Source organism: Cannabis sativa, chromosome 4, assembly GCF_029168945.1.
Source record: "Cannabis sativa cultivar Pink pepper isolate KNU-18-1 chromosome 4, ASM2916894v1, whole genome shotgun sequence".
Classification (NCBI taxonomy): domain Eukaryota; kingdom Viridiplantae; phylum Streptophyta; class Magnoliopsida; order Rosales; family Cannabaceae; genus Cannabis; species Cannabis sativa.
Genome location: NC_083604.1, coordinates 71,326,628 through 71,337,734, shown reverse-complemented (window position 1 = coordinate 71,337,734; position 11,107 = coordinate 71,326,628). Strand labels below are relative to the sequence as shown.

General features: G+C 35.9%; 1 protein-coding gene across 1 annotated transcript; it reads left to right on the top strand.

Annotated features, from left to right (window-relative positions):
• Positions 1-5,777: 5,777 nt before the first annotated feature.
• On the top strand, positions 5,778-8,719 carry LOC115712428 (probable N-acetyltransferase HLS1). Its single transcript, XM_030640702.2, has 3 exons — positions 5,778-6,682; positions 6,959-7,146; positions 7,449-8,719. Exons 1-3 carry the CDS (start codon positions 6,497-6,499, stop codon positions 8,311-8,313), a joined length of 1,239 nt encoding a protein of 412 aa, XP_030496562.1. The 5' UTR covers positions 5,778-6,496; the 3' UTR covers positions 8,314-8,719.
• Positions 8,720-11,107: the final 2,388 nt, after the last annotated feature.

Below are 11,107 nucleotides of genomic sequence, written 5' to 3'. Positions count from 1 at the left end.
ACATGTCAGAGACCGGTTGAACCTTCGTGGGAAGAGTTTCGCAGAGAGAGCGCCACAAAAAATGAAGCACCTTAGGCGGGACATTGATGTTCCAAGCTATCTTCCACAATCTTTTCTCATCAGATGACAAAAGCAACCCATCTTCCTTGTGTAACAAATTATAGGCGTCCTTCACTTTATACACACCAGAAGAATTGAGAGACCAATACCAGAAATCAGAAGAAGCTGAAGAAATAGGGAGCTTACAAATCAGATCTCGATCACGGGTGTTAAACAAATCATTCAAAGACTTCTAAATCCCACCTTCTATCATGACTCTCCATCGGGCTAGCCACTTTACTCATCTAAACCCACCAAATGAGTCGTTACAAAGGGATTGGATGCATCGGGTAACCGGGGATCCCGCCGAATATTAATTGAAGTTCCGTAACCAATATTGCAACGCACCCCCGATAAGACAAGCTTCTGAGTATCAAAGATGCTCTTCCAGATAAAACTTGGATTGTGACCAAGTTCAGCATTAAAGAAAGAACCTCGAGGAAAATACCGAGCCTTGTATAAACGACTAACAAGAGAAGTCTCATTAACAATTAATCGCCAAGCTTGCTTACCCAACATGGAGAGATTAAAATCCCGTAAGTCTCTAAACCCCAGACCACCAAAATGCTTATGCTTTGTCAGTTGTTGCCAACTCTTCCAATGAACACCATGTGACTTTGAACTGTTAGACCGCCACCAGAACTTGGCCATCATCCCTTCAAGTTTGTTGCAGGTATCAATAGGAAGAAGAAAACCGACATAGCATATGAGGGGAAGAGCGTCCGAGCAACCTGTCTTCACAAGAACTTCTTTGCCAAACTTTAGATAAAAGACGACCCTCCCAACTTAATATTCTCTTTTCCATCTTATCCTTAAGGAAACCCAGGATAGCATTTTTATTACGACCCATAGTGCAAGGAAGACCCAAATAGAGACTATTTGGCGGGCCTCAACCATACCCAAAAGAGAACACATTCTAGCTTGGATAGATTCGTAGTATTCGAACTAAAAAAGATGGTGGATTTAGCAAAATTCACCCGCCGACTCGCAGGCTTGTTCAAATAACCGGCAAAGAATCTAATGACATTCAAAGCTTCCTTGTCGATAGCTTTACAATACAAGTAGCTATCATCTGCAAAGAGCATATGTGATATAATCGGAGCTCCATTACACACCCTGCATCCATGTAACTCTCCCTGAGCCTCGAAGGACTTAATTAGAGATGAAAATCCTTCAGCACAAATCAAGAACAAATAAGGTGAAAGAGGATCACCTTGTCGAATACCACTAGAAGGAGTGAATGGATCCAATGCATGACCACCATGAGTGACCGAATGTTGACCGTGGAAATACATTGATAGATAAGATGAACCACACGACTATCAAAACCCATCTTCAGCATCATATCACACAGAAAAGACCACTCAACTCGATCATATGCCTTACTCATATCAAGCTTAACCGCCATGTAACCATCCTTTCCCATCCTTTTCCTTTTCAAGTAATGCATTACTTCAAAGGAAATCATGATATTATCAGTGATGAGCCTTCCAGGAATAAAAGCACTCTGATTATCAGAAATGACCAGAGGAAGAGCAACTTTTAACCGGTTAGCTAACACCTTAGAACATACTTTATAAAGGACATTACATAAGGCAACCTGCCTCGCACGTACATATGCGAGGATCTTCTTCTTAGGAATAAGCACAATGTTAGTATGATTCAATCCCTCGTGTAAAGATCCAAACAGAAAAAGAACGAACTCCGCTCGATGACATCCTTTCCTACAACATGCCAACATTTTTGGTAAAAAGCAGAGTCATCCCATCGTGACCAGGGCCTTGTCCGGTGCATTTGAAAGAGGGCATCTTTGACTTCTTCATCGCAATTGGCGCGAGCAGAGACACATTATGAGCTTCGTAAATCGTAGGACTAATACCATTAGTAACATTCAGCCGATTGGCACGTACCACCGGAAAAGAGGGTCTTGAAATAATCAACTATGACATCGTGAAGACCATTGTCCCAATCGCCCAAGTACCATCATCTTTCTCGAAGTTTATGAATGAGGTTAGAGCGACTCGGCGCGAGGTAGCCGTAAAGCATGAAAATATTTCGTGTTCTCGATCACCCTCTCGTCAACTCCGTTTAGATCTTTGTCGCCGTAAAATTTCTTTTTGATTGAGGACCTCAAAAAGATTATTCTCAGCTTCTTTAAACCGCCTCAAAGACACATCATCACGCCCAGCTTTAAACTTTTTAGCTTCACTCTTCCAATGCTTCAACCGAGAGTGGAATTTCCCCAAGTAATCATTGTTCCACTCTGTAAGCTTATTACCGCAGAGCTTAATCTTCTCTTGAATGCCACCCAAAGCAGACTCCACCCAACAATCCTTGACAACTTGGAAACACATAGGTTCCCGGAGCCAAAAGTTCTCAAACCGAAACTGCTTATGACGAGAAATGTAAGACTGACCAACAAGATTAAGCAACAAAGGACTATGGTCAGAGGAGCTCAATTCCAGTTCAACAATCGTGCCGAGGAAAAATAAACCAACCATTGCTTAAACAAGTGCCCGATCTAGCGAGACTCTATCCAAGCATCCGAACCACTCGCTCTTTTCCCAAGTAAATCGGGTGACCAACAAGCTCCATATCACTCAACTCACACTCTTGAATTGTTTGCCGAAAACCCTCAATAAGCCGCAGATAAGGAATACCTCCACGCTTATCTTCATGAGACAAGATGTTATTTAGATCCCCAATAACACACCATGGCAGAAGAAACGTAGCCAAAGTTTTCAATTGATCCCAAGTAGTCACCCTTGCACTTCGGCTAGGCTCTCCATAAAAACCAGCTTAACCGCCACACACCTCGATCGAAAGAAGTAACCTCAACATCAATATAATTATGAGCAAAGCGAGAAGATTGATATCCCCATTATTACGCCAAAGAAGAGCAACACCACCACTACGCCCATTTGCATCAACCGCAAATAAACCATCAAAACCAATAGCAACTCTAATTCTTTCCACAACTTCCTTACGACACAAAGTTTCACAAAGAAAAATAAAATTAGGCTTCTTTGATCACAAGGTCCTTAAGGAATTGAACGGTCCCGAGGTTCCCAAGCCCACTCGCAATTCCAACTAAGAACACTCATAATTCGTGGTGGGCCCTGACACCGTAACCCACCAAAAGCCCATTTTTCGGGAGAGTAGCATTATTGGAAGAAATAATCAACTCGACCTCCATACCATCATTTGGCCCACTATCCATAAAGTCCACCTCATTCGCCCATTATCCACAAGGTAAATGTCATTCGCCTTCTCCTCTTATGGTCCGAATTCTCCCCATCGACCAATAACAAATTAGTAGTCTTAGAACATTTAAATTGTTTTGACCAATATTCTCAATAAAAGAATTTCTATTAAAAGAATGAGAAAATAAGTGGGGCTTGATTACCTCCCATGATATTAGGAGAAAATGGCCGAGATTTTGTATGACCATGATTCCCTCCATCGCCTAAAACAGTAACTTTTCTTTACCTCTCGCTCGTCGTACCCGTAGCCGGCACGTGGTCTTCATCTACAAGCCGACGCAGCCGCCTTGGGCTCCCTTGGCCCAAATATTTGGTCGTCCACCTCCGTACCACCCGAAGATATTGAGAATGAAGTAAATAGCTTTTCCGACGAGTTTCGAGCCCTCGCCCATTCCCCATACGCTTGACAACAGCCTCCTCCGCGTATCGAATAGTTTATGGCGTGCTTTTCGTGTGGCCAATGATTCCACAGATGTAGCAAAAGCTTGGAAGAAATTCATATTTAAATGGCACCCAAAACCAATCCCCACCAACCTTTTTAAGTTTCATTCGCCTTTTGATCGGTTGATCGATATTGACTCTCACCCGAACACGCAAAAAATCACGCCATAGTCCGTTATCGTTCTTCTGACGACTCGACAAACTCTCCGATTACTTTCGCCGCCTCTTTAACCACCCTCTCCGTCATGAACGCTGAAGTTAAGCCATGAATTTGCACCCACATATCCAATCTATTCAAAGGAACAGATTTCGGATCTCCTCCTTGCGGCACTCTTCCAAACAAAAATAATAGACGATTGAACGTCCACGGGCTGCCATTGATGACACGTTTAATATCGATTTCATGATAGAACTGAAAAAGATAGAGATTTGGTCCCAATTCCTTCACAAACAATCCTTTTCCAGGCTTCCACAACCCCGCCAGAGTATGTCGCATAGCATCAAAATCCACCGATCGAGCGTTCAAGAATCTGCCTACTAGACAGAACCGATCGTCAAAGATCACCCCGTCCTCCGAATCAAGAGCATCAATCTCCACTCCCTCCTCTTCCCCTTCAATATCAATGCATGCATATCTCTCTTCTACTTCCTCTAGAGATCTGCTACTAGAAGCCATTACATAGACCAAGCAAAATAGGAACCCAGAAAAAAACTACGTTGTATGGTGAATAAACCCGTAAAAAATGAACCCGAAAAGAATAGTAATTCTTAAAAGACAAAAAAGACTTTAGAGAGAAAGACTAACACATGCCAGCTGGCAAGACAAAAACATTACTTTATACAGAAAATTATTATTGGATATAAATCACTCCTTAGCTTAATTACCATAAATAATAAAAATTGGTCATAATCACATGCTTAATTGTCATTTCATTATCAATAATTTAGAATATCCAAATCCAATATCATTGTGATTTTTATTTCCCTAAAGTAGTTAAAAATCTATCTTTACATTTCAAACTCTGTATTTACCTATAGACATTTTTTTTTCCATCACGTGGTTTTAGTTGTAGGACTGAATAGAGCATTAGGGTCGTGTTAAAATCTAAGCCGCTGATTTCATGATTGGTTCCTATCACAGCCGTTCAACTTGATTGTGATGGGAGGGATATTTATGATGAGGCTAATCATCATTGGAAAAGCCAACGCTATCAGTTCTTTTACTATAAGGAAAGCTATTTTTGCAAAGGCAGCACTCAGAATATATATAAATAATATAATATACACGAATTCAGCAATATATATTTATATAATACACATATGTAAATCAACGGCCAAAAAGCAAGAGCCTTGTCTCCCTAACCAACGGTTCTAATTTAGCCATGTCGCCAATTTTTTCTTCTCCATAACCAAAAAAAAAGCCCAAATCTCATGCATACATACCATGTCATGCACACAAAAATTGCCAACTTCAATGTAACGACTAAAGCATGACATGGATATCATGGTTATTATATGATAGACATTAATTAATTAACTCTTTGTACGCACACCTGAGTAATTAAAAATCCATGCCCATGCCATGATGTTGATGATGATGATGATGAATGTCATGGTTTGATGTATCATGTATATATTGTATGTATGGGATGGTGTGTGTGGGGTTAAGTCGAAGGGATGGAAGAGGAAAAATAATAGTAATGATTACAAATGGGGTCATAAATGGCTCTTAAGAAAATAAAAAAGATAAAAAAAAAAGGTATTTATTTTATTTTATTTCGAAATAGTTTATGAAAGAATCACAAGACTGCGCAGCCATAGCCGCCATTTTTTCTCTACTCTTTACTTTTTGCTATGATCAGTTTGATTTTATTTTAGTTTGTTTCATTCATTTATATTTCTTTGTAATGTTGTTATTTACTAGTACTATTATACAATCCACTAGTCCTATTGCTGTGGAGAAAAATAAAAATATTTATTAAAAAAAAATTAGTAATAGATAAACGAAAAAGAAGAGATAAAGACACAAAAGGAAAATTGAATTAATTAGATCAAAGGAGAGAGAAAGAAAGCAAAAAATAAAAAAGTGGGGCGATTCTAGAGAGAGAAGGACACAAAAAGACCCCCCAAAAAACAAGTATTTAAAGCCACCACAAGGCCACTCGTACCACTGCAATGATGAACTACTCACCACCTAAGAAGCAGAAGAAGAATCAGCTTAAAGGCCCTCTCTCACCCTAACCTCAACTTTTTTCTTTGATTATATACATATATATATTCCTATATATATTTTCTTTTTCTCGTCTACCCAATACAGCTTTTGATCATTTATGAGCTGGGTTCTTTCTAGTTTCTCAAATTTCGAAGCCTATATATGAGCTTTTTAGCTTTGTTGCTTACAACACACGTTATTTAAGCTGTTTCGCGGCCTTGAAAAAGCTGCGATTTAACAGTTAACACTCATTTGCCTCTCTCTCTCTCTCTTTCTCTCTCCTTTTCTCCAAAGTCTCAATCATTCCCTCTATAAAATCACCAATATGGTTTCGTTCCTTTCTGCACAATAATCACACTGCCGATCTCTCTAAACTACTTTCACATAAAAACTTTCTCTATATATAGCTCATCCTCTTTTTCTCTTCGTATTCCTTTTTTCTTCTTCTTTTTGTTTTATATATTCTCGTTAAAACAAAAAAATGGATGGAGAAGAGAGAAAAGTTTCATTAGTGGTTAGAAATTATGACCCCAAAACAGACCTTTTGGGAGTGGAAGATGTTGAGCGGCGGTGCGAGGTTGGACCTAGCGGTGAGCTCTCCCTCTTCACTGACCTTTTGGGTGACCCAATTTGCCGAGTCCGTAACTCACCTGCTTACCTCATGCTGGTAATTTAAATTTAATTACTATTCTATACACACACTAATAAATATTAGTACAATAAAAGCTTCTTTTCTTTGTTACTCTGTTTTTGTTATTTATATTATAACTTTCTCATCAACTTTTCGTTTTTTTTTTAAAAAAAATAATTTGTAAGAAAAATATATGTGTATTCATAACGTGGGGTTTGTCGTTACATATTCTTTGTATTTACATATATAAATATATATTAAAACAACATCTAATATGGTTGGAACATGTTTATTTTCCAATAATTACAACAGGTAGCTGAGTCGATAATTGGGGAAGAGAAAGAGATAGTGGGAATGATCAGGGGATGCATCAAAACTGTTACTTGTGGGAAAAAACTTTCCAGAAATGGCAAAAATAATAACGAAGCTACTCCTAAACCTGTGCCTGTTTACACCAAAGTCGCTTATGTACTTGGTCTCCGCGTTTCTCCTTCCCATAGGTACTACTAAGTACTATAAACCTTTAATGATCCTTTCTCAGAAAAGTATTAACAAAAGATTATCACAAATCATTGTGTTTTCTTTTCTTTAGTTTGGCTCTGTTTTCTCATTCTTGTCATTATGTAACTTAAATAATAAAGATCCCATTATTGTAGTTATTATTATTATTATTCTTTTCTTTTCTCGAGTTCTGAAAAAAGAAAAAAATGCCCACCAATTATTATGTCTTTATTAAAATACCGTTTTGTTTATTTCGGTTTTTGATGATGATTTTTTTTTTTTATTTTTATTTTAATAATAGGAGGATGGGTATTGGGTTGAAACTGGTTCGTGATATGGAAGAGTGGTTCAGAAAAAACGGTGCTGAATATTCTTACTTAGCAACCGATAACGACAATCAAGCTTCCGTTAATCTCTTTACCGACAAATGTGGATACTCAAAGTTCCGTACACCTTCAATACTCGTCAACCCGGTATTCGCTCACCGGGTCCGGGTCTCTTCTCGGGTCACCGTGATCAAACTTCCGCCTTCCGACGCCGAGTTCCTATACCGGAAGCGTTACGCCACCACTGAGTTCTTCCCCCGCGACATCGACTCGGTTCTCAACAACAAGCTCACGTTGGGGACGTTTCTAGCAGTTCCACGTGGCACTTACACGGCGCAGACGTGGCCCGGGTCGAACCGGTTCTTGTCTAGCCCGCCCGAGTCGTGGGCGTTGCTGAGCGTGTGGAACGCCAAGGACGTGTTCACGCTCGAAGTCCGTGGCGTGTCGCGAGTGAAGCGCACGCTCGCCAAGACGACTCGTGTCCTAGATCGGGCCCTCCCATGGCTCCGGCTCCCTTCGGTGCCCGAGGTCTTCAAGCCTTTTGGGCTGCATTTCTTGTATGGTTTGGGAGGAGAAGGCCCACGCGCGGTTAAGTTTGTGAAAGCGCTTTGTGCTCACGCGCATAATTTGGCGAAGGAGCGTGGGTGTGGTGTAGTTGCGACGGAGGTTTCGAGCCACGAACCGCTTAGGTTAGGTATTCCGCACTGGAAAAGACTATCGTGCGCCGAGGATTTGTGGTGCATTAAGAGACTTGGGGAAGATTATAGTGACGGGTCTGTCGGTGACTGGACCAAATCACCTCCTGGCCTGTCCATTTTTGTTGACCCCAGAGAGATCTAATTTCGTAAAGAATCCAAATTAGCTTCAAAAACATCATTAGCTAATAATTTAATTTTTTTTTAGGAAAAAAAAGAAAAAGAAAATGAAATCTTTTTCCTTTTTCTTTTTCTTTTGATTTTGTAACCTTTTATATTTAGATGATATTCTCATAGGATAAGCGATTTTAATAGGAGTGGGGAAAGAGTTCCTATACACAAAGATATGGGTCTTTTGTTGTAAAAGGGAATATCATCACCATTGTTTTTTTTTTTTTTTTTTCTAAATGTCATTAATACTAGTCATGTAAATGAATGTGACATTTTTAGATCCTCCTTGAGCCAAACACAGCCTTAATTTTAATGTGGGGTTGGAATTAGCTTTTTATTTTTTATTTTATATGATGGGATTTACTTTAATTATTCTGAAATCCAAAATGTCTTCTTCCTAGCAATTGTTCTTCCAATATGGTTCAGAAAACTTTATTAAGTTCATCTCTTTTGTTTGTGTCAGTATAGTATATAAGAATATACGAGTGATAAGGTAACGTAATGACTACTAAGTAGAAAGTTTTTAATGAACTTTTCGAGCATATAATTTGTCCCACGATGCACACTGCTCAGGTAAAGAACCTTATCTTGTTCACTTTTAGTTAAGAGATTATTATTATTACTCTTGTGGGTTAATTAGGCTCCTAGTATCTTTCTAATTAAGGGTAAGTGGTCCTAGTTGTCGTATCCCCCGGGGCAATTCTGACTTTTCACAAAGTAAAAGTGCGTATATATGTTATCAAAACTCATGTGACATGATATAACATAATGGGTACCTTTTTTTTAGATGATATGATGATATTTTTCTTTTTTGTGGGTTTTGGAATTCCTCTTTTGGGCTCCATTTATATAATGATATACATATATATTGAGTGATGATGGGGACTATGAAATAGACATTAGATTTGGCTTTTAGTTGTTATGCGTACATGATTTATTTTTTTTAATAAAAATATACATGGAATAAAGATAATGAAATTTTAAAAAGAATATGAATATAAAAGATGTAGGGAAGGCAGATAGGAATGAATAGAGGTATTTTCTTGGCCTTTACCCTCTTCATAAGCACCTATTTCGCTTTCATTCCATTTATTTGTTATTGTTTGGAATAATTTGAGTATATAGTTTAACAAGTGGATTTAAAAGCTTTTGACCATGACATTTTTCAATACTATATTCACTGCACAACGTATAGTTGCTCTTACAAAAATAACCAAAATATCCATTAATATAAGTTATTATTATTACTATTAATATTAGGTATTATAATTATTTTATCCCACACAATATTTATAATAATATATTGCACTCTTAATCGAAGAGTTTTCTACATATCCAGTAACAAATTCGAGATTCTAACCTTAATTTGGATAAAAGAATGACCTTCAAACAGGGCTCTTAATTTATTACATTTTATTATATTTATTTATTTCTGTTTACTTTATTTGTATATAAAATATTTGTATAAAGTCCGTATACTATATTATATAAAAGAAGTGGATGATAATTATTTTAATGAGTGGATCACTTATAGGATTTTACTCACAATTCTAGTTACGGTTCTTCATGCAAAAATGAGTTTTTTAAAATTGAAGTTGATCAAATCTTATATCTTCAGTCAACTATATCACAAGATAAATAAGTAATTTGTCTATGCTATTTATTAATTACAGTAGAAACTCTATTCAAGAATACACTTCGGACCAAGTAAATTATATTCTAATTGGGAGGTTATAACTAAATAGAATTACACTAGAAAAAAAAAATTAAAAAACTAAAAAAATATCAATGTAACAATAATAACAACAAATAATCATTAATACAATATCATAATATAAATATTTTAGAGTAAATATAATTTCATACATGTATTATAATTTAAAATAAAATTATTAATTTTACATAAATAAATTTACAAAATACATGTATATATTTTATTAAGATGTAATTGTTCTTATATAGAGGTATACTTTGTTAATACGGGACTTAGAAAATGTATAACTAATTACAATTTAGAGGTTATTCTTATTTATAACTGGCCCAAATCGGGACTTGATTTTTTTATAACATATTAGAGGTTATTCTTGAATAGAGTATTCTTAAATAGATGTTCTACTATAGTATCTTTGCATCAAGAAATGCAAGACGAACTACATTTATGTAATTAATTAGCATGATTTTTTTTTTGTGGTCAATTTGCTCTTGTTTGTTTGTTTTTCATTTTTAAATATATATATATAGCTAGTATCATACATGTTTAGTTAGAGTTATATTAGAGTTGCTATTACATAATTATTAACTTAGATAATAAATCTAATATAATTTAATTATATTTTTTAAATATATAAAATTTAATATATTTTTAAATTTATTTATAAGAAAATATATCTAATCAATCTTATTAAACAACGAAATAAGTAAATAAGTTTACATATTTTAAATAATATAACTAATATATTTGTTATAAAGTATGATTAATTAACTGAACTAACATCTAATTTAAATTAAGATTTATTGAAAAAAAAATAATTATTTAATTTTGTTAATATTTTTAAATTAAATTTAAATATTTGAAATTAATTTTTAGAATAAAATATAATTAATAATTAATTTAACCGGATTAGCTTTATCTATTAATTATAACAAAAAAATAAAAAAAAAATTGTTAAATAAATAATTTTCTATAAATAATCATATTTAATATAAGAGATATATCACTTTGCCTTTCATTATTTTTTAATGCACAACCCAACTATATATTGGAATAA

Bases quoted from the DNA above. Each gene is read 5' to 3' on its own strand.
- LOC115712428 (XM_030640702.2), top strand. From the start codon at position 6,497: ATGGATGGAGAAGAGAGAAAAGTTTCATTAGTGGTTAGAAATTATGAC. The intron at 6,683-6,958 runs GTAATTTAAATT...TAATTACAACAG, and splicing joins CACCTGCTTACCTCATGCTG to GTAGCTGAGTCGATAATTGG. The intron at 7,147-7,448 runs GTACTACTAAGT...TTTTAATAATAG, and splicing joins CGCGTTTCTCCTTCCCATAG to GAGGATGGGTATTGGGTTGA.